Genomic DNA, 24,374 nt, shown 5'->3' on the forward strand with positions numbered 1-24,374 from the left:
TAAGTGGTAACCCAGAACGCAAAATGTTAGGCCACAATGACAAGTTAAGCAATATAATTTAAATAAATAACAGCTTTAAGACAGCACTGGCAGAACTGTATCAAAGCTAGCTGCAAATTAGATTAACAGACAAGACTTGCCATTAGAATCACGAAAAGTGAGAGTATGCAGGCTGAATTAAGATAGGCTTTAAGGCCGGGCGGGGTGGCTCATGCCTGTAATCCCAGCACTTTGGGAGGCCAAGGCGGGCAGATCTCAAGGTCAAGAGATTGAGACCATCCTGGCTAACACGGTGAAACCCCGTCTCTACCAAAAATACAAAAAGTTAGTCAGGCATGGTGGCATGTGCCTGTAGTACCAGCTACTGGAGGGGCTGAGGCAAGAGAATAGCTTGAACCCGGGATTTGGAGGTTGCAGTGAGCCGAGATCACATCACTGCCCTCCAGCATGGGCAACAGAACAAGACTCCGTCTCAAAAATAAAATAAATAAAAAAAAGGATGGGCTTTAAAATAAGGAGTAGGCAGACGGCAAAAAAGTGAGACCCCATCTATAAAAAAAAAAAAAAAAAAAAAAAAAAAAAAAAAAAAAAAAAAAAAAAAAAAAAAAGCTGGGCACAGCAGCATGCACCTGTAGCCCCAGCTACTCAGGACACTGAGGCAAAAGTATCCCTTAGAAGTTTGAGGCTGCAGTCAGCTATATGATCATGCCACTGTACTCCAGCCAAGTTGACAGAGCAGAACCCTATCTCTAAAAACAAATGAATAAAATAAATAAAATAAAATAAAATAGGGAGTAGGATTTGACCTGGGTCTTGAAATGTAGGTTCGTGTAGGATACGTGAGAAGAAAGGGGAGGACATTTTAAATTAAAAAATATATATTTCTTATAAAATATAAATTGTAGCAGTTAAGAGCAGACTCTGAAACCAAGCTGCCTGGGTTGGAATCCTGACTCCACCACTGAAAGTCTTCCTGTGACTCTGTATCATCTGTAAAATGGGAATAATAATAGTATCACCCTCCTGGGACTGCTGTGAGGATAAAAAGAATCAAGGTGTACAGTAATGTGCTATATAACAATACTTCAATCAATGTGGGACCACATATACCATGGTGATCCTATAAGATTATAATGGAGCTGAAAAATTCCTATTACCAAGTGACATCATAGCCAACATAATGTCATAGTGCAACGTATTACTCGTGTCTGTGGTGATGCTGGAATAATAAACATACTGTGCTGCTGGTATAAGAGTGTAACACATAATTGTGCTCTGTACATAATACTTGATAATGATAATAAATGACTATGTTACTGGTGTATGTATTTAGTGTACTACACTTTCTATTGTTATTTTAGAGGGTACTCCTTCTACATGTTTTTAAAAGTTAACTGTAAAACAGCCTCAAGTAGGTCCTTCAGGAGGTATTCCAGAAGAAGGCATTGTTACCAGAGGAGATGACAGCTCCATGCATGTTACTGTCCCGAAGACCTTCCAGTGGGACAAGATGTGGAGGTGGCAAACTGTTATACTGATGATCCTGGCCCTGTGTAGGCCTAGGCTAATGTGTGTGGTTTTGTCCTTGTTTTTAACAAAAAAGTTTACAAAGTTAAAGAAAAATAATTTTTAAAAATACAAAAAAGCTTATAGAGTAAGGATATAAAAATATTTTTGTGCAGCTGTACGATGTGTTTGTTTTAAGCTAAGTGTTAATACAAAAGAGTCAAAACGTTTTTTAAAAATTAAAAGTTCTGAAGTAAAAAAGTTACAGTAAGCTAAGGTTAATTTATTACCAAAGAAAGATAAAAAGTTTTATAAGTTTAGTGTGGTCTAATTGTACCATGTTTATAAAGGCTACAGTGGTGAACAGTCATGTCCTAGGCCCTCACATACACTCACTGACTCACCCAGAGAAACTTTTAGTCCTGCAAGCTCCATTTGCGGTAAGTGCCTTACACAGGTGTACCATTTGTTATCTCTTTAAACATTTTATTGATACATACTATTTATGGGATACATGTGAGTACTGGTTACACGCACAGAATGTGTAATGATCCAGTCAGGGTATCTGGGGTATCCATTATCTCATGAGTATTATCATTTCTATGTGTTGGGAACATTTCAAGTCTTCTAGCTACTTTGAAACATATAATACATGGATGCTAACTACAGTCACCCTACTTGGCTATCCAACATAGAACTTGTATCTTCTATCTAACTGTATCTTTGTACCCATTCTCCAACCTCTCTTCCTGCCCCTGTCACACCAACACACCCTTCTCAGCCTCTAGTATCTATCATTCTATTACTAATAATATCTTTACCTCCATGAGATCAGCTTTTTTAGTCTCCATGAGTGAGTGAGAACATACTATACTTATCTTTCTGTGCCTGGCTTATTTCACTTAGCAAAGTGGCCTCCAGTTCCATCCTGGTTGCTGAAGGTGACATGATTTCATTCTTTTTTAGGGCCAAACAGAATTCCATTGTGTGTATATATCACATTTTCTTTATCCACTCATCTACTGAGGGACACTTAGGTTGATTCCATATATTTTCTATTGTGAATAGTGGCATGATAAACATGTGAATTCAGGTAACCCTTTAATATACTGATTTCTTTTCCTTTGGACAGATACCCAGAAGTGGGACTGCTGGATCCTATAGGAGTTCTCTTTTTAGTTTTTTGAGAAATCTCCATACCGATTTCCAGAGTAGTTGCACTAATTTATATTCCCAATTGCATTGTATAAGAGCTTCCCATGCTCCACATCCTCACCAACATATAAGTTTTTTTTTTCTTTTTAATAATAGCCATTCTAACAGAGGTGAGCTGATCTGACTGTGGTTTTAATTTGTATTTCCCTGGTAAGTAGTGATATTGAGCATTTTTTCATATACCTGTTGTCCATATGTCTTCTTTTGAGAAATGTCTATTCATGTGCTCTGCCCACATTACAATGGGAGTATTAATTTTTTAATTGTTGAGTTGTTTTAGTTCACGGTAGATTCTGGATATTAGTCCTTTGTTGGATGAATAGTTTGGAAATGTTTTCTCCCATTCAACCGACTGTCTCTTCACTCCACTGTTTCCACTGCTGTGCAGAAGCTTTTTAGTTTAATATAATCTATTTTTGCTTCTGTTGTCTGTGCTTTTACAGTTTTAGCCATAAAATCTTTACCTAGACCAATGTCCTGTAGTATTTTCCCCATGTTTTCTTCTAGTAGTTTTATAGTTTCAGTCTTATGTTTAAGTCTTTCATCTATCTTGAGTTGATTTTTGTATATGAGAGACAGAGATCCAGTTTCATTCTTCTGCATATGAATATCCAATTTTCCCAGTACCATTTATTGAAGATGATATCCTTTCCCCAACTATGTATGTTCTTGGTACCTTTGTCAAAGATCAGTCTGCTATAAAAACATAGTTATTTCTGGATTCTCTACTCTGTTCCACTGGTCTATGTATCTGTTTTTATACAAGTACCATGCTGTTTTGATTACTATAGATGACCTTTTAATATATTTTGAAGTTGAGTAGTGTGATGGCTCCAAGTTTGTTCTTTTACTCAGGACTGCTTTAGCTATTTGGGCTTCTTTTGACTTCATACAAATTTTAGGATTGTTTTTTCTATTTCTGTGGAAAATGACATTGGCATTTTGGTAGGGACTGCATTGAATCTAAATGTGCAGATTGCTTTGGGCAGTTTGGTCCTGTTAATTATATTAATTCTTCCAATCTGTGAGCATGGAATGTCTTTGTGTCCTCTTCAATTTCTTTCATCAGTTTTGTAGTTTTCCTTATAGAGATCTTCCAACTACTTGGTTAAATTTATTCCTAGGTATTTTATTTTTCTGTAGCTATTGTAAACGGGATGGCTTTCTTGATTTCTTTTTCAGCCAGTTCATTATTAGCATATAGAAACACTTCTCATTTTTCTATATTGATTTTACCTCTTGCAACTTTACTAACTTTATTTACAAATCTAAGTTTTTTGGGGGAGTCTTTACGCTTTTCTAGATACAAGATTATATCACTAGCAAAGGGTGACAATTGGACTCTCTCTTTCCCAGTTTGGATCCCTTTTATTTTCTCTCTTGCCCAAATGCTCTCGCTAGGACTTCCAGTACTATTGTTGAATAAGAGTGGTGTAAGTGGTCCAGTCTTTGGGTCCCAGCAGTGGAAGTGGTAAGCTGAGTATGCCTGTCTTTGGACCCCAGGATGGCATTCACTGGCCCCACTGTTAGTGGGTCCAAGGGGGCCAATTCTTGAGCTTCCAGGTGGCTTGATTGGATGCTGGTATTGACAGTGGTGGGCTGGGTACGTTCTCAGGCCCCTGGCCAGCAGGTGTGGTGTCGGTGATGGCAGTAGCAGTGGTAGGATAACCCTCTGGGTCTTGAGCAGTGCGCTCTGGTGCTGACAGTAGATACAATGTGCTGAGTGGGCCAGTCTTCAGGCCCGCAGGTAGCGTGTGCAGTAGGTGCCAGCTGTGGAGGTAGCCGCAGGGTGTGTGGGCCCAATCTCAGGCCCCTAGGAGAGGTGCTCAGGTGCTGATGGTGGTAGACTAGGCTAGGTGATTCCTAGGCCCATAGGCTGTAAGTTCTGGCACCAGGGCAAGGGAACAAGGCTGGGTGGGCTTGGCCTCAGGCCCTCTCGTAGTACATGCAGACACTAGCTGTGGTAGGCAGGCATGCAGTGTTCTCCATGCTCCCTCCAGAATGCTCAGGTGGACAGCAGCAGTGGCTGTGCTGTGGCCCTGTTACTGAGGAGGGAGAGATTGCTTTCAATGGTAGCCATAGGCATGCAAGTGGGGAACGCACAATTTGCATTCTAGTCTCAGTAGCTGTAGTCTGTGCTTCACTCATGCTTCAGCCTTAGCGGTGGCACATCATGTCCCACTTGTGCTTCAGCAGCTGCAGGCAGGGGACTCTGGGAACACGGAATGCACTTTAACAGTGGAGCTACTGCTGGTGTTCTGCTGGCTGCCTCACTTTCCTCTTCCTTCCCTGCTTTAGGTGCTTCCTGTCACTTCTCTTGAATCCCGATGCTCTCTCTAGGATGATCTATTTGAAGTGTGACGATCTACTACTCCCTATCTTGGTTCTTCTTTGTAGAGAAGGTGAGTACGAGATGCCTCTAGTCAGCCATCTTGAAGCCACTCCTCCATTTAAAGTCTTCTATACCATATTTTTACGTATCTTTTCTATATTCAGATACAGAAATACTTACCACTATATTACAATTGCCTCCATTATTCAGTACAGTAACATGCCATACAGGTTTGTATGTGGCCTAGAAGCAATAGGCTATTGTCCCATATAGGCTAGGCGCTAGCTGACTATTGTTATTTTAGGAATGAAATACATGGGTTGTCAAAGAGAAACAATAAGAACGTATGAAATATAGAATAATCTTTTTTTATTATCTTTACTATTTTATCTATGTACTTGAGCAACTTGAACAAATAAACTGTAAAATCACGAGATGGTCTTCTAATTCTTAAACCTGTAACTAAGCAAACTCCAAATCTATCAAGAAAAAGAGTAAAAGGCTGAAAGGGAGCATTTCCAGGTAACAGCTGTCAAACTTTTCATAACTGTTGTTCATTACTCCTTAGAGGCCATTCATAAACAGGATTGAAAAAACAAGAGAGGGAAAAAGCATGTACTGATAAATTCAAGCTTATAGATTTATAAAAAAAATTCTCTATGGCTAAGCTCTGGCTAAACATGCTTCAAAACATTAGACAAAGGTAAAATAATACACTAAATTAAAGGTACACTTTCATTTACATAAAAACATGCATATAAACAAGTCCAGACAGGAATACACAAAAACAGTGCTTACTATTTTCAAGTGGTAGAATCACGGCTTATTTCTCCCCTAATTTCCTATGCTATCTATAATGGTTACATATCATTTAATAATTAACAAGTCATTTCTAAATCATGCATGATGTTTTTAATGAACCCTGAAAGGTATCTGATTTACATCCTAAATAATCCAAAAGTTCACTGATACCACCTTAAGTCTTCTTGAAAAAAATTACTCCGTTTCTTTAATGTCATAGGAAGAAAATCTATGTTCAAACTTACTAATTTTATGAGTTCCATACTCTTTTTACGTAGAAATTTAATTTCCCAGATAACATTTGAGCGGTGTGGAAAAACTGAACCCCTGTCATTCCACTTTAGGTATAATGTAGAGGTTGAGAAATCAGCAGACAAATTCAAGATCTCTGGAGTATCTGGAATTAAGGCTTTAAAAAAAGGAAACAAGAGAAAACTCAGTAAAATAAGTAATGATTTTTCATTCTGTAACTCCGCTAATCAACTACTTATAAACTCTATTCCTTCTTGATCAAAAAATCAATAATCAAGATTTAAAAGGAAACTCTAGAACCTAGTAATAAGGACATGGACTGAGAAGCCATATATAGAAAAGATAAAATGTCATGGATATTTCAAAGAAATGACTGGATCAAAGAAATGAAGGGTTGGTTCTAATAAGAAAGGGTAACGACCAACATTCTCTCAAATTTCTGAAAAAGGGGAATATATTATTTATTTGTAGAGGTAGCTCCCAATGCTTAATCAGCCAAATTTAAGAAAATTATTTATTAGCTGGCTGTTTTAAATCCACAGCACATTTTCTAATACAAACAGCAACTAGATTTCCACAGTACTCTAGTGTCATTTAGTCAGGAACCTACAGGTAGGCAACATCAGAGAGAAGAAAACGAGTTTCCTCTGTATGGCTGTAGGCCAGCCCTAAGAAAATAACAAAATATAGAAAGCTTCCTTTGGTAAAGGCTTCTCTCTGTTTCCTCTGCAGCTGTCTCAGGCATCTCCTGGTGTCAGAGTCTCTCGTGCTGGGGGATGTCACCCACTTGAGAAATGCTATGGGCATTACTGATTTTAGATACCATTAAATAGTAGCAGGATTGTCTCAGTGACTAAGGCATTGAGTTAAGAAGCCAATGGTTACTGTGCAGAAGTAGCAGGATATAAGAAGTGTGTCAGAAAGGTTCCTTTATCAGTGGTATGCAACACAGACTGCGGGGGATTGAGACAGGTGATAAGGTCACCAATTAGGAGACCACTGGAGCAATCCTGGCTAGAGCAACAAGGATATAAACTAAGATGCCATGTATGGAAAAGATGTCATGGACATTTCAAAGAAATGACTACATCAAAGAAATAAAGGGTTGGTTCTAATGAAAATGGGAAACAACCAATATTCTCTCAAGTTTCTAGCTCAGAAAGCAGCAAGAGGAGCAAAAGGAATCGGGAACCACTGTGAAGAGACACAGAAGCCTGGCAGTGGATGAGTAAGCGTCAAGGGAAGAAGATACCATGGAGTCAGAACCGTGGATGCAGACTTAAAAGGAACTCACTGAGTGTAGTGGTAGAAAAGAGCATGAACACAAAGACATAAACCAGCCAAAGTTCCTTTTAGGGGCTGCCAATAGACAATTACACCTTCGAGGAGCCAAAAACACCAACATGAATCCAGAGAGGGAATCCTAGAAGCGGAAGGAAACCAGAGAAAATCCAGGATCATCGAAATAAAAACAAATAGTTGTTACCTGGGCCAAATAAAACAGTTTATAGAGGAAGACTCTGGAAAAACCACTGGCGAGGCTACTGTTAATATCTGAGAAAGAAGTTTAGGAGAACAGTGGGCTCTGAAGCTGCATTACAAAAGGTAAAGAGAAAAAAATCCATGCTCAAAGGTTTGAGCGTCTCCTAGGGAGAATCTAGGACACTAAAAAAGGTAGCAGGAAGAGTAATGTATCCTTGAAAATCATTAACTCTCCCTAAGGGCAGATAAATCATGGAAAATTTTGGACCAATGGAAAACAAAGAAGGTATGAGCATGTTCCATTCTATGAAATGTAGGCTTTCTGGTTTGAGAATCAGAGAGACTTGGACTTTCTTGCATGTTTCCTCCTCAAATAACAGTAAAGTAAAGGTGAGTTAGAAGAAATCCATAGACTCACCCTTTCTTGCCTCATTTCTATCCTAGAAGCTCAAGGACCAATTACATATAGTCATGGTAAGCCCCAAACTGCAGGACAGTGCAGGGCTAGGGTAGCTGAATATGCTAAATAACAAAAAGGGCAGAACAAACCAATACACATGAATCTCGGAACTTAAAAATAGTTCTTAAAAATAGGTTTAACTAAAATTTGCCCAACACAGTGTTCGACACTGGATTTATGTAAAGTGTTTAGGGCTGTACAGGACACAGAACATGTGGATTTACAGTCTAAACTACAGAGCAAAGTCAACAGTTACACAGCTGTATAAGGACAGTGGAGGATGCTTTAAAAAGAAGTTATAAGTGGGCAGCTGCTTGTGGAAAAGGAAAAATGCAGACAAACGAGAGGCAAGAAGTTGATTTAGTGCCAGGACAGGGAAAGTTCAGGGTGCTAGTGTGACCAGAAAAGAACAAGAGGCTTCCAAGAACACAGCTCTTCTTTCAAATGATTCAGGATGTCACATGATGTAGTAACTTACAATTTATGAAACACGGGAGTATTTTACTAAGACAACGCTCATCTTTAAAATGCTTCCCTCCGTGAAAAGTCCACATAATTTACATTTTATTTAAATAGCATTGGGCTACTCTTAAAAACACAAGTAATATCCAACATTTCAAGCTAAAGACAGTAAGGGCCATAATTACAAATACAAGGATTTTAAAAAGCCACTGTTCCCTTTCTTTTCTTTAGAGCATACAGGGAAGTTTCTCCTAAGCTCCCATTAACTGCCATCTGCATTTCTTTGTGCTAAACAGACATGTGAGGACAATGTTAACTTGCTTTCTAGAAACTGAGATAGGGAAGAAATTTAATGAAAATCTTTCTTATGTTCTTCTTATGCTAATTCAGCTTTACCCACAATCTACGTGCTCCTGCTTCCTTAGGACATCAGGAGATAAAAGTATTCCCAGCTTTTTTACAGGACCCACATTCTGCTTCAGAATGACCCAAATTTTCAGGTGATTTTAAGAAATGCAGAAATTAAAAATCTTATGAAGAATTTTTCATGCTTACACATGGTAAGTACAAACTTTGTGTGTGTGTGTATATATATATATAATCTTGTTTGCTTTATATAATTTAGAAAGCATCTTTAGATCCACAGACACTTAATTTTCATACTTTTATTTAGTAGCAAATTGTCAAGAGACCCAGATCCTCTAAAGGACAGCTATACATGCATTGCAGAGCTTCTCTTGCACACAGTAGGTGCTCAAAGATTTGCTGATGTATCCATCTCCTCCGTTCCTTACACTCATCTAATTTGCTTTTCAATTATCTTATCCCAATACTGTTATTCTAATCATGATCAGGACCAATATTATTTATAATGCTACCAATACATTACATGATATGTAAAACACAATGAACTATTAATCGACTGAGTCTCCTACAGTCTGTCTTGATTTGCCTTTCTGATTCTAATACTGTCATTTTTCAGTAGCTTCCCAGATAAGACTACGCCCTAGAGCAAGGGGCATCTGAGAAATTCTGAAAGGTACGCAGGAGTCAAGGGGGCTAAGGAAAGAGTATGGAACTGAGGGAAGGAGCTTGAATTCTGGGCTATTTTGACTGGCCAGAAGAAAAGTTTGCTTCCTTCTGATCTTGGCTACCATCTACAATTCACAGGAAGGTTGCTGAGTGAATTAAAAGTATTAGCATAACACATGAAATTAAAAAAACTAGAAAGCACCACAGTACTAACAAGTGACACTTGAGTTACTTTAAAATCGAGTTTGTTTTCAAATACTTACAAACGTTTTGTTCACTTAGTGTGAATTTACTTGTAGAACTTCCAAAATCATGTAGAGAATTTATTGTTATTTCATAATCACCATGTGAAAGAGCTGGAATTTTAATATTTGTTTTCTCCAACTGGTAACAAGAATGGGACCTGTAATAAGATGAGAAATTGAATTTTAATTAGCAAATAAAATTAATAGTATAATTTCCATAAAAATTTGGTTAACACAAAATACAATGAAAAATACTTTATGCCCTTTTTGCTGCAAAAACATGATAGGTTGTACTGCATTTTAAGACTGAAAAAAACAGACTGATAGTAATTTTACCAATGTGGGGGTACGAAAAATAACCTGATTGTACCAAAAGTAGAGTAAGCATAGATGACTCCAAACAGCTGGAGTTTCTGCATGCCTTTCAAAATCCCACCTCAACCTTCCCTTTGTAGGCTGACTTCCACTGTTCACACTCCACCCCTTCACTGAGGGACCAGTGCATCACAGTGCTCCTCATGCTAGGATGATGTTCAATGGATGCTGATGAAGGAAATGAAACTGGCAACTCCCCTGCTCCTCTGCCTTGGTTCATGGTTTATTCTTAACAGAACTTCCTCTTCAGTTCTGTTTTCAAAATTCTTCCAGTCCCCCTGGTATCTCTTAGGCAAAATGATATTCTCCTCTCTTGTTCCACAGCCCTTGATATCTCTCCAGAGCATGCTTATATTCCTTTTACTGTTGTCCATGTATGTTTCAAACTTCTTATAAAAATTTTTACTTTACTGAAAGGACTTTCCATGCCTCTTGCATTCCTGCCCCCACCAACCACCCAGCCCCAGCCTTAGGGCTGGGTGCTTAGGACTCTGGACTTGAATGGGTCCAGCTCATCTCCTTCTAAACCTCTCACATGGCGAGGCTTCTTTAGGCATCAGCAATGCAAAAACACCTGAATTCTCCAAATCATGCCATCTCATACATTCAAGCCATTGTACCCAATATTCTTTCAGGGTAGAATGTCCTCCTATTCCTTTTCTGCTGAGAAAACTGACTGTGCCTACTCCAGAATTACACCTCCTCTGAAAGCCTTTCTAGTCATTCATACTCCTAGTGTCCACTCCCTTGCACAAAACCCACAGCCTTGCTACTATTTGTTTATTGTGACCTCCCAGGGGAGCAGAGGGACAGAACTAACTTCCTCTCTGTTTGGCCTGTGGTGGGCATGTGTGCTCTTCAGCAAACTTTTCAGGCTCCCTCTTCCGGACTCACACTAAGACCGTCCTTCCCTGCCTCTCTGAAGCAAGGTATGGCCATGTGGCTTTATTTGGTGGCAGAAATCTGAGTGACAGTCTTATCTACCAGATCTGCACTGAAAGCCAGTGCAGACTCTGTCCCCTCTTCTCACCTTGCCATCACACCTCATAATGCCTGGTGCCCTACAGGAGAAAAATGAGGCAGAGGTCACGGCAGACTCTGCTGGACACAGAACACAAGCAGGAAATAACCCTTTAGTTTCACAAGCAACAAGGAAGTAAGAACTGAGGGTCGTTTCTGCAATTCAACCTAGCTCATTGCGAGTTAAAGTACATTAAAATTACCTGTTTTCAATGCAAACTTCATAATCAGTACCACGGCCTGTTCCAGAGGGTGCTTTCCAAGAACAGTCCCACACTTGCAAATTGTTAGTTACACACTTCAAATCATGAGGAGCCCCTGGAGAATGAGACAGACACACACACACACACACACACAGAATATGCTGAATAAGTCAACTGCACTCTAAAAGGTCAAACATTTTCAGTTGTAAACACAAGCATGTGTGTCTGCAGAGAGCCCCTGTTTTTTTTCAAAGAGATGATCCTGCAGTCATGGGAATGGACTGGTTTTCTATTTCTTTCTGCAGCTTTGGTTAAAGAAAAAAAACTAAAGGGTAAACTGATGAAAGTGGGCCAGCTACTAGACCATTTTGGGGTTAGGCTGCTATCAAAAATTCCACTTCCAAGCAACTAAGACAAATTAAGGGGGTTGAGTGGCTAGTCATGTAGATTCAATAATGGGACCAAGAGAGGGCTTGAGGTGATTCTAGCAACTCTTGAATCTTCAATAGCCCCACTTGAGGAAAAAACAAAAAACAAAAACAAAGAATTCTTAAGTAAAAATGATGTGCCCTCCAAGTCTTTAAACAGAACTTTGAAACTCCTAGCCACCCCCACTTCATTGCTTGCTACCAGACTGCCCCCTTGGTAGAACTCCCATAACTAATCTTTAGGTTATTATGAAGTATATTAAATTTAAACAGTAATAAACTCATGAGTTCATTTGAGAAATATATTTTTGGTGTGGGCCTAAACAATTGGAAAGTAACAATTCAGAAGATTACAATCCTACTAGTATTTATTCACATCTATAAAATAACATTACATCATGGAATATGTAAGCACTATGCAATGAAAAAAGTCACCCCGAAAAGAAAATGACTAAAAAGAAGGGGGGTATAAGAGAGAGGGAAAGAGGGAAGAAAGGAGGGAAACAAGGGGAAAAGGCAACTATAAAATAAAAAAGGTAGTCCATCTCAGATTCTATAAATGTTTATGAAAAATGTTTTTGTTTTTGTACATGGTTGGTATGATATTCACTGTAGCAATAAATATAAAGCTATTTATATGACAGGAAAACAAATATTACATTAAAAGTACTCACATTATAAAGCAGCAATAATCATAATAATAAAGTAATTTAATGAATGACCTTGGGGAAAAGAGATCTGTTTAAATATGGAAATAATATAAAAACTAAACCAAGGGGCAGGAGGATGATAATTTCTTTACATAAATAAGCTATAAAATATCTACATAAACATTCTTAATATATTTAAGATTCAACATAATACATTTAAAAATATTTGGATTTCATTGATATGACATTCTAAAAAGGTAACATTATAGAGACAGAAAACAGTGTCTATGGAGACAAGGAAGTGCTGGCAGGGGATGGGCCTGGAAGGGCTGACTACAGAGGAGCCAGGAAGCTTTTGCAGTGCCGGGGCTGTTCCCTATCTTGATTGTGCTGGTGGTTACATAACTATATTCATTGTCAAAACTCACAGAACTGAATCTTAAAAAGGCAAATTTTATTGTACGTAAATTATATTTTTTCATAGTAAAATAATATTTTGATCTATCATTAAGGATCTTTTTAAAAGAAACTAAAAGTACATAGAAAAAAGATGACAAAAAAATGAATTTTAACCAACAAAATCCTAAAGGGGTCAATAAAGCGACAAAATTGCTTCGTCATCAAAATGGAAATAAAACTGCAATCTGTTCATTCTCTGGAAGGCTGATGCACTTACCCTTTTTCTGGCTATTTACTTGATTCATTAGATATAGAAGAATAAATGTTGATAACAGCCACTGGAAATTTGAAGCAGTCCTCATTCTTTTATTGTCCACCATCCAGGATGGTCGTTTCAAACATACGTAAATATCCATCGTCTGTGCAATGCAGTCAGTCCTAGGTTAGGAGAGGAATTCCAGATGGTGTTCAGATTGTTCTGAAGGCTCACCTTATACTGTGCACACAAACATTCGAATAGATTCTGACAGATTCTGAAACATTGTACATTTAGAGATTTTGGAGATACTCAAACTCAAGCTTCCCTGGCTTGTGGTGACATCAATAATTGGACACAGCTGTTGCTTTAGGTATCTACTACAAGGCCAATTTTCAAATGATGGGCTTCAAGTTAAAGATTATAACTATAATTATAGAATTACAATGAAATTATAAGCACATGGCTATCAACTCTACTCCAACCCCACTAAAATGTAGAAAAGCAGTGCATGAGACTGAATTTTTGACAATTTTAAGTGATACCTGGATTGATATTTTTATGTATTTTATTAGTACGTTAACTTGTGTTTAGTCATTTATGACAAATAATATTAGTTTTGTTTCCCATTTACATGGTGATGGAAAGTTTCTATTTCATACAAATTTAATAATTTAAAAAGAAAAAACTAGGGTAACGGTATGGAGATGTTGCACACTGGACATTTAGGGATCCCCTAGACTAATGAAATTCCCATCCACCCTTCACCCTTTCTTCCTAGAGGGACACCGCCAGCCAACAGGATCCTTCTGATACACTGAAAACTTTGTGTCAGACCTAAAATTGCCTCATTTATTACAACATTGGCACAGGGCACCAAAGATCACAAAACATATAAGCAAAGGTAAAATATTAAAGAGAAATTTAGGATAACCAAAAGGAAAATAAAAAGTACTTCCAGAGAAAATGGGGATGATATAGGAAACAAGAAAACTTAAAAGAAAAAAAAAAAGAACCTAAAAACTCTAAATAGTATCCTCAGAGCAAACATGGCATAACTATAAAAAACAAGAGGATGCAATGAAAAAGCAGTAACAGGAAATAAAAACAGCTCTTAGAAGTTAAACATATATTAAAAATTAAAATAAGAAAAAGATTGAGTAATCTTTCAGAACAAAATACAAAAAAAAAAAATAGAAAATGTGGGAAAAGAGATAAGAAATGGAGACTGGATAAAAGAAAGGAGATCCAACACCTAAATAACTGGAGCCCATTGAGAGAATTCAAAAAAATATTCTTCTTAGTGAAAGCAGATGGCAAGATCTCTTCTTGGCTACTGTTAAGTACCGTCAAAAACCCAGGAAATGAATCCCAAATAGCTTAATTATAACCAAAACATGCACAAGGTGTGAGCACACATTTCAAAAGTGTTCTATTATTTTCTGGATGAATGAATAACTTCCTAGTCAATTCCAGGGTCACTGAGTTTACTTACTAGAATGAAAATGTATTCACAAAATGTCTAAAATGCCAGTTGCTGAATTTACAGAATTATACAACTGTACAAGAATAACTGAGTAATGGAGCCAAACATGACCCTAAAACTCAAACTCTGACTAAAATAATCATAAACCATATTCACTGACTGGCTAAACATTATCTTGAAATGAAACAGTCCCTCACTATAAGTTTCGATTATTCTAAAGAGAGACACAGGCCCTACAGCCATGCCAGGAAGAAGTGCAAGAAGGGGTGGAGGGAGGCAGCTGAGAAAGAGCTCTGGACCAGGTGCTTCCAGATTTAGATGCTAATCTTGGCTCCATTACTAATTAGTGGTATGGCTGAGGGTAAATCACTTAATCCCTCCCTGCTTCAGCCTCAATCATTGGAGCAGAGAGGCATGCTCTCTTCAGGATCCACATAAGAGACTTCCCAAAGCAAAGCTGTAATATTCCATTCCTGCTGGCAGGGAACAGGCATGCAGACAGTAGCGAGCTCGAACAAAGCCTATGCCAGCAACAGCCACGGATCAAAGACTCTGCTGAGGAGGTCAGTGAGCAGGAGGAAGGCGGTGCCCAGGGACAGAGGGATCAACGGCAGTGTCACTGAAGCCTGCCTAACTTAAGCAGGATAATAAAGAAGACTTTCTGGTGTGATACATTTATACAGAGAATTCTGGGCAAGTCTATTTGGGCAATACAATATTGTGCTTATAACACATCAGACTTCCCCACCAAGCAAAATTTTCAAATGGACTTACTGTGGGCCAGAACAATACACAAACAGAACCTTCCAAGGTACTTTCAGAAAAAAAGGGATGCTTGTGAAGCTTTTCTCTGCTCACTCCTGATAGAAACATTGTCAGAATTCACTTTTTTCCCCTGTCAATGCCTTATTCCTTAGAGGAGCATAAATTTTTATAGAATTTCAGGAGCTAACTTTCAAAATTAGGATGCAGCAACAGGGTGCAAATGCAAATATGCTGGGGCAAAGAAAGTAACAAACGTGTTCACAGCAGGTGCAAACTGCAGCCCCTCTGCCTAGCATAAAAGTGGCAGCCACCAGCCTCATTTTACCAAATATGCTGATTTTTCCGGATGAGGTAGAAATCTGGCATTTTAAATGAAACACCAAAGTTTGTAAATCTAAGAAAATAATGCATATGTTTTACACATTCTAAAGGCCAGACAAAATATGCTCATGGGCAGTATCCTTCCTGCCCAAGGGTGATGAGTTTGTTTCCTATACTAATTATTTTAAAGGATTTAAAAAGTCAATAAACCCTTCTGCTAAAGAAAAGTAATCATGCAGAATAAATTTGTAAGATTGTTGAACGGAAAGAAAAATATCTGGTTCTATGCTGACTTCAATCTTAGACCATCATAAAGCACAGGCAGAACTTGAGCCCGGGGCCCCACATGGCAAAGTTCGGTCCTGTCAACACGTGCCCCTGAGCTTTTAAAGGCCTTGTTTGTGAAGATGAGTGTTCATACATATACTTTGACTTGTATTTTTCTCAACCTTGAGAATTCTGGTTCCAGTGTACATGAGGTTTAGGGCTTTTCTGCTGAAGAAAATTAGAAAAAAAGAGTTGAGAAAAGTAAAGCTAAATACCAGAAACTGTAGTCCCAACACATTTTGTTGCTTATTTTGTCTCTGTTCCCCTGTCCCCCAACCCTCTCTCTATATACATAAATATGGTGGCAGTGATGGGGACAGGCAGGTAGAGAGAGAGCAGGAAATGTGACAGAGAATGAGTCAGCATGTCCTGCTGGCACGAACCTAGCCTGGTGGCACTGAGGCCTCCAGCCTTGTGTGCAGAAGGAGGCCTCAAGCAACACCTGCACAGTCAGGGTGAAAGGAATTAAGAGAGCCCAAAGCATCTTTTATCTCAAGAATCTATCTTTTTGCCATACAATGAGATAACTCCCTTGTCGTTAATTCTCAAAAGAAATTAAATGCTAAGCTGGAACACTCAAGGGAGAAAAGACTCTGAACTACTGTAAAGGTAAATAAGCCTACGAGTGGGTCACCCATCCACAGGAGTGGAGATGCTGGGAGTTGAGCCAAACAAGGGCAATCACACAGGCAGTAAACAATACCCGCATTGCTCATTTGTATTCTTCCTAGTGTCCCTTTCTTTACTGTTTCCCAGGAGGAAATATCAACGTTGTTTAAAAACTTTGACCAGCAACTATTTTCCTTATCCCATTTCCCTCCCACAAGATCTTAAATTCCTCCAGCATTAACTCCCAGTGAAGAAGGCTTTTCAGGATCATAAACTCTGCAGTTTGGTAGACTCCATTGTGTTATTGAAGTGAAGTGTAGGAGCTCTTCAAGTTAAAAGAAAGAAATACTTACGAAAAACATAAACTTGGTCAGACTGAGAAGTTCTATCTGGGAAGACTAGACTGCACAGGAAGGCATGAATAGCTTTTCAGAAAGAGGGAAGCTGGAACAAAGTGATGTTTCAAGGAGATTAACTAGTACATAGCTGCAGTAACAGAGATGTACGCAAAATTTATCAGTATATAGGTCTAGTCCTAGCAAAAATCTAGTCCTCAAAGAGCCCACACAACCCAGCACAAGGAATTTGAAAGGACTGATACCAAGATGCATCACTGAGAATATCAAAATAACTGTATCAAAGATGTTACAAGTTTCCAGGGAGTGGAGGCCATACACAAGGGCTCAGGAATAAGAACATCAGAATAAATTACTCAAGTCAGGCCTCTGTGACTTGCGGTGTGAGTGTGGACAAACCCCCATTGCAACACAGGGATGGTGACAGCAACACCTCCAGAGCAGGTTACGGGTGTACATGAGACACTGGGTGTGTGACCCATAAATATTCTTGAGAAGGGGAGGAACACACCAGACTTCTTAGCAATAAAAGCTAAAAAGAACACCTTCCAAAATACAAGTAAAAATTATTTTCACACTTGAATTCTATACTAAAACTCTTGAGTGGATAACATATATTTTACAAAGACATGCAAGATGTCAAAAGATATATCACCTTCCGTGTACCCATTCTCTGGAAGCTACTGCAGGACATGACTGACCAAAATGAGGTACAAAACAAAAAAGAACAAGAGAGAAAATATACAATCCATACAACTGGAGTCAGAACCTAGAAAGAGGCCTTGCACACTGCCCCTGCTGTGTGTCCGGGCCACACTAAAATGGCTGCCATTCCACAGCTGCCGGACCCTTCAGGACTCCTTAGGCCAGCACCCATTTTCCCTTCTTGCTAATTTCATCTGCACCCTCCTCAAGTCAGCAGTGATGCTCCTAGCAGGAGGTATGTTTGTCATCACCTCTTAGAGTCCACAGGTTAGATGCCATCTGCTGCTGCTTCCACAACACTTTATATTTATGTCATGGGGTTGCACAATTCATGTTCCATAGGCCAAATCTTACCCGCCTCTTGATTTTGTAAATCTTCCTAGAACACAGCCACGCCCATTAGTTTAAGTACAACCTACGGCTACTTTACCATGACAATGTTAGAGCTGAGTGGCTGGGATAGAGATTGAATGGTCCACAAAGCCTAAAATATTTACTGCCTGGCCCTTTACAGAAAGAGTTTGCTGACTTCTGCTCTACTGCTTCACTTCCTAATCTTATAATTCTCCCCACAGACTGTCAGATCCTTGAGAGCAAACACGTCCCTGAGTTCACTGTAACCCTCAGTGTCCAAGCAGTACCTGGCACAAAGCAGACACCAAAAACTCTAAGCCAGCTGGCTGAATACCAAGGCACAAATGATTATATGCCCACACAGTACACTTTCATTGTTAGGCTGCATGCTAACCCAGGTACGCCAACACTAGGAACCTAAGTTACAGCTCTGGCTCTCAAACTGCACTGAGGCACCCCAAGACACCAAAGCAAACTGACAGAGCTATCACAGAATATCTAAGTTTTTGAAGGAAACAAAGCCACATCTGTCCAACACTCTGAAAACCATTAGTTCAAGGTAGTCCACAGTTTCAATATTTGGTCATGCTACTTTTTTTTGTTTGACGTCGTATGTTTATCTTTGGTGAAGAGAGGGAGGGACTAGTAATTGCTGGGATGAAACTCAAGTACTACCCAAACAAATCAATGTAGAAATGGAAACGAGGGTGCTGGTTTCCAAGATTTGAGAAGCTATGCAGTACTCAATAGCTTCACACATCTCATCAGTAATTAAGGCTTTTTAAGAATGAAATAAAAATACTACCACAGGCCCTCCATATCCCAGGGTTCTGCAACCACAGATTCAACCAACCTTGGATTGAAAATATTCAGAAAACAAAACCAATAAAAGATAACAGTACAATAATAAAAAAAACAGTATAAAAACAGTACTGTTTAACAACTGCTTACATAGCATTAACATCGTATTAGGGATGATTTAAAGTAATCTAGAGATGATTTAAAGCATATGAGAGGATAAGCACAGGTTATATACCAATACCACACTATTTTATATTAGGGACTTGGGCATCCAAAGATTTTCACATCTGTGAAGGTCTTGGAACGTGCCCCCACAGAGACAGATGGACAATTATATTTTTCCTTTTAAGTGGATACACGTTATTTCTTCAAACTGCTACTAAAGTGCTTGATCATAAATACTCATTAAATTGTTTGGACCCAGCTATTTCATAAAGAGAACTGTTAGGTAATTCTTTTGACTACAAGCATCATGAAAAACATTAACAAAACACGTCGGGCACTGTGAACTGTGACAGTCTGGGAACTTGAGTTAGGGGATAGCTCGGCTGCTTAGGGATTCCACTGTATCATACTTCAATATGCATTCTGCATGTAGGAAAATAGTATTGAAATTTAACATTTGCTACATGATAAAGACAAACCTATCACTGTGCATAATGCAGGATATTCATTCCCCAAAATAACTTTTTGGTCTATTATTCAAATAGAATAATCTTGCCAATTTTTTTTTCTTAATTCCTTTGCATTTCCCGGGAACTTTTAAAAATAGACTGTCTTCCAAAGTCTTTGTTTTTCAGGATCCTCCATGTCAGTTTTAGTAATCTCCATTGCAGTGTGGACTTCCCTGTTAATTCAAGAGCCAGTCCGTTATGAACCTCAGCATGTCAAGACAAGTTTGAATACATCACTTCCATGCTTAGGTTCCCCACTGCTTCAACACACAGTTCCAGTTCCACACTGTGGGCACAGCCCTTCGAGACGGCCATGAACCCCTTCCTCTCCACACCACAGCAGCTCCCCAAACACTCCACATTCCCTTTGGTCTCAAGGCCTCTCCCAAAACCACTGCCTCCATGGAGTGCCCCCTGCAATGTCTCCTATACTTTCCATTCTTCCATCTTTCAGGACTCACTCTATCATACTTTAGAGTAATATCTGACTACTCATATCCCTCCTCAACTACGCTATAAGAGTGACTGGTATGTAACAGTCTTCAATAAATATAAACGTCTACCAAACGAATGAACTTGTTTCTTCCATTTTAACGATGACGCACTCTATTATTAAACAACCTGAAGAACATTCCTCCAAGAAATCTTTAACATGCAGGAAAACATGACGAAAACTTACCTCTAAAAAGAAATAGGAACATCTCCATTTCCCAGTACTTCTCACTAATACCAAGGATTGTCTTTAAAAAAAAAAAAAATTCTGTTGGGCCATAAATGGCATTTCTTTTTATTGTGTAATTAAAATATCCTTTCGTATGTTTATTGGTAATTTGCAATGCTTTATTTATAAGCTGTTTATTCTCTTTTGCCCCTTTTTCTAATTGGGCATTAATCATTTCCTTAATGACTGCTAAGAAAAAAATCTTAATATGCATATTAACTCTGTTACATACATAGCAAATAGATTTCCCAATCACTTTTACTTTCCAGTGAGTATTTTGTTTAACTCTTACTAGATCAGATTTCTCTATTTTGTCCTTTGTGGTTTCTAACCATAAAGGTTTTTCTCATGCCAGGACCACCGAATTGTCCTGATGTTGCCTTCAAGTACATTCAAGGTGTTTCACATTTTAAGCTTCATGCCATATAAAATTAATTTCAGTGTACAGTTGAGTCAAGGACCCACCTTTTCTGTTTCCCTCTAAATGGTTACCACTTATCCCAACACCACTTATTAGGTAATCCATTCCTTCTCTCAATGACTTGAGATGCCATTCAGATTCTATTCCTACTTAGCTTCCTTGGTGGGACTCCTTAGCCCACTGCTCCTTCCATTCTTCACTTCCTGACTGAACAGTATTATCTGTGCTTGTGGCTATAACATCACTTGCATGCTAATTACTTCCAAATCCATGTTCCCAGGATTGGCCTCTTCCCAGTTACAGACTAACCATTCACTAGACAATTTCTTGCTTACTTACACAAATCCACTCAAGTAAGGTTCCTTCAGGCATGACAAAATATTCTGATGCTTCATATCCACTTGGATATTTCAGATTCCTCAAAAACTCCAGATGTACTGAATTAAGATCACTTTCCCCTCCAAACCTGCTCTCTTGTGCCCAGTCTTAGCCCATGGCACAGTGTCTTCTGAGTAACCCTGACTCTTCCTTCTTCCTCACACCTCCCACCTGACTTGCCACTTTTACCTAAAACATGCCTTGACTCTTTCCCCATCCTCTCCCTCAAATCCATTTCTACTGCTCTGGAGGCTCAGGCCCTCCTCACCCTCTGGCATACGTAATTTACAACCTTCTGGCAAGGGCCTCACACAATCCATCTTCCATAGTGAGTTGCAAAGCTTTAAATAGCATTTATATCACTAACCCTAACATTCTTTGAAGCTCCAGGCCAAATATCAGGAGGCTGGCCCACCAACAGCTCAGACATCTGTCCACACTAAAATTCACACGTCTATTCCGCAATCTTCTTCCACCTCCTCTACTCCTTTCCTGGGGGCATCTCTTCCTCTTGGTTCTCTCTCTCTTTTTTTTTTTTCTTTTTTTGAGACGGAGTCTCGCACTGTCGCCCAGGCTGGAGTGCAGTGGCGCGATCTCGGCTCACTGCAAGCTCTGCCTCCCAGGTTCACGCCATTCTCCTGCCTCAGCCTCCCGAGTAGCTGGGACTACAGGCGCCCGCCACTGCACTTGGCTAATTTTTTGTATTTTTTTAGTAGAGACGGGGTTTCACCATGGTCTCGATCTCCTGACCTCGTGATCCGCCCGCCTCGGCCTCCCAAAGTGCTGGGATTACAGGTGTGAGCCACCGCGCCCGGCCTTCCTCTTGGTTCTCATGCTGACCACTATGTCCAACCAGAGACAGTGCTCTGTTTATGCTCCCACTGGACATCAATTTCCCCTTTAAGCATTGTTCTTATCATACCACGTATTACGGAAATCATTCTCTCCCTTCCTTCCACCCTCTTTTCCACTATAAGCTAAGATCAGAGACTTATCTTTGTAAAATCCATAATCTAGGAGTGCTTTATATCCACCACACGTACAAGATTTATTTGGTGACTGAAGCAAATCCATTCAAAGAGAGTCCTCGGTGAGGACTTAAAATATTTTCATACCATTCAGTTGTTTGTCTACATTCTGAAGAGTAAGCTGACAAACTTTATGCTTTTGAATGAACCTGTTTGCTATACAAAAATTCATTAATAAAAAGAATACTGGCTCAAATTGAAGTTTTTTTGTTTTTTTTTTTTGGGGGGGGGTAATACATAGAGTAAAACTATCCCTAAAGGCCTTTCTAAATTCTAGGAGGGGGAAAAATACTAATTACACAATAATTCTATCTAGGTAACATGCTGGTTTTAGCTAACTCTATCATGTAAAATATAATTTATACATATATTTCAGATATTATGCATTATTTACATACTGTTTATTAAGGAGCAGCCACTTTTCTAAGTTCTTTCAATGCAAAATTGGATTTAATTTTCATATCAATCCTATAAGATCGGTATTATTATTTCCCTCTTTTTATAATAAGAAAACTGAGGCACAGAAAGGTCACACAGCTAGTAAGGAGCAAAGTGGGACCTGCAGCCAACTCTGACTGCAAATCTCAGCTCCAGGCCATTACACTAAACTGTAAAATGAGCAACTAAGCTGGAGTCAGGAGTCCTGGACTCCAGTCCCTATTCCACCACTGAATAGGTGACAGGTAGGGGTTCGCAGATAAATCACCTAACATCTCAGGTCTTAGCTCTCAAATTACCCAACTAAGATCCAGCACCTGCTTTCCCTACTTTAAGTATCATAAGAAACTTACGGTTGTTTTGTTTTCAGAAAACCTTGTTTGTCACCTACAGGAACAAACTGGTAGATGTACAATGTGATTAGAAATTCAGCTCTCCTCCGACCTGTCCGGTGAATACTGTTGCTGGGGGAAACACCACCTGCTCTACCAAGCACTTCCACTAATCACATTATAACAAAGACCAGACAGTCCATGTTCAGAGAACAAATGGAAAATAACTGCCATCTTACTGTTCTCCTTCCAACTCTAAGTACACTTTTAATTGGCTAAGCTCTCAACTCAGCAGGTGCAAACTCAAACATACTCCAAGAGCCAGCCAGATGAAATGACTGGAGCCGTTCACATGACACAGGGTGGCGGGCAGCCCCTCGCCAGCTCCTTGTGTCTGTATTATACCACAGAGGACGAGCAGTCAGTACAGCCACAGATGTTCCAGTTTTTTCCAAAAGGGCAGGAAATCCAGGTTGTTGCTTTTTGAGTTTTTATTATTATTATGAAATATCCTTATTTTTAAATGCTGGCAATTCCAATTTAAAAAAAAAAAAAAACACTATGTGGGCCAAACAAAATACACTTGGAAGCCAAATACAGTTCTTAAGGAGCCAGTTAACCTGTCACAAAATGTACTGGCATTAAAAAATTCTTGTCTTCCTGCTGAAATAATCTTAAAATATAAACTGTTTTAAGACCTAGATTTCAATGCACAGATGTTGACCAAAATGTGCCTGAATGCTTTCTTAACATTCTTTAGGGTCAGAATCTGAAGCTCTCCACTCCAAAATAATTCAAAATTTTTTTCTTTATGACATTATTTAATCCCAGATATCAAAATCCTAAGCATCATCTTAGATTATGCTTCTCAAAACAACAACTAAAATAAACCCTTTAGCTCTGGCTTCAGACCATGGTCCACAACATCTTCTAAGCAGGTGAAACATCTTCTATGTAAGAGTGGAACAGAGTATGAAAAACATAACAGCACCTAAAATAATTGATATTTGGCAAAGCTATTTCAGAAAGCGGCATTCTTGTTAAGAAATAAAATCCTACAGACACAGAGGCCTGTGAGCTTGATAACTGATCCTGGATAAGATGATCAACAGTATTAAGAAAGGAATCCTAAAAGACCTCAGACCCATGCACGTCAGCCCATCCTTAGCCTCGACTTGATAAGCTGTTGTACTGGGAAAAGCAAGGATCAGAAACAACAAAATGTATCTCTGTTTGAACAAAATCTTTTCTAATACATAAAGATGAGTATTAGCAAGGTAAAGAAATTCAAGCTGTGTAAACAGAGTGAAGAGGTTGCTTTTACCACATGATCAGCCTTACTCAGAGTGCTAATTCATAGGATGATGTCAACCTGGACAAAAGTGATATAGACAGATATCAAAGACTTCTGTTTTTCTCGGTATCTTCATTAATGAGTTGGATGAAGATATAGGATCATATCCAACTTATCTGTGGATGGAAAAAAATGGGCAAAATAGCAAATATACAGGGTGTAATAATAGGATTCTAATAAATAAAT

The 24,374-nt window shown here is 38.9% G+C and overlaps 1 protein-coding gene across 3 annotated transcripts in view; it reads right to left on the minus strand.

The window, feature by feature from the left end:
* Window positions 1–24,374, minus strand: part of LIFR (LIF receptor subunit alpha) — an 81,567-nt gene that overhangs the window by 42,367 nt on the left and 14,826 nt on the right. For 2 of the 3 annotated variants that reach the window (XM_030814002.1, XM_030814001.1), the window contains exons 2-5: window positions 13,140–13,300; window positions 11,386–11,500; window positions 9,806–9,945; window positions 6,100–6,263 (exon numbers count right to left, since the gene is read on the minus strand). In XM_030814002.1, the coding sequence (XP_030669862.1) occupies window positions 6,100–6,263; window positions 9,806–9,945; window positions 11,386–11,500; window positions 13,140–13,278 (558 nt within the window). In that variant the 5' untranslated portion in view covers window positions 13,279–13,300. Of the gene's footprint in view, window positions 1–6,099; window positions 6,264–9,805; window positions 9,946–11,385; window positions 11,501–13,139; window positions 13,301–20,195; window positions 20,481–24,374 lie in introns of those variants that run through there. The other variant, XM_030814003.1, reaches the window with a different exon arrangement.

This window comes from Nomascus leucogenys, chromosome 6 (genome assembly GCF_006542625.1).
Source record: "Nomascus leucogenys isolate Asia chromosome 6, Asia_NLE_v1, whole genome shotgun sequence".
NCBI classification, from domain to species: Eukaryota; Metazoa; Chordata; class Mammalia; order Primates; family Hylobatidae; genus Nomascus; species Nomascus leucogenys.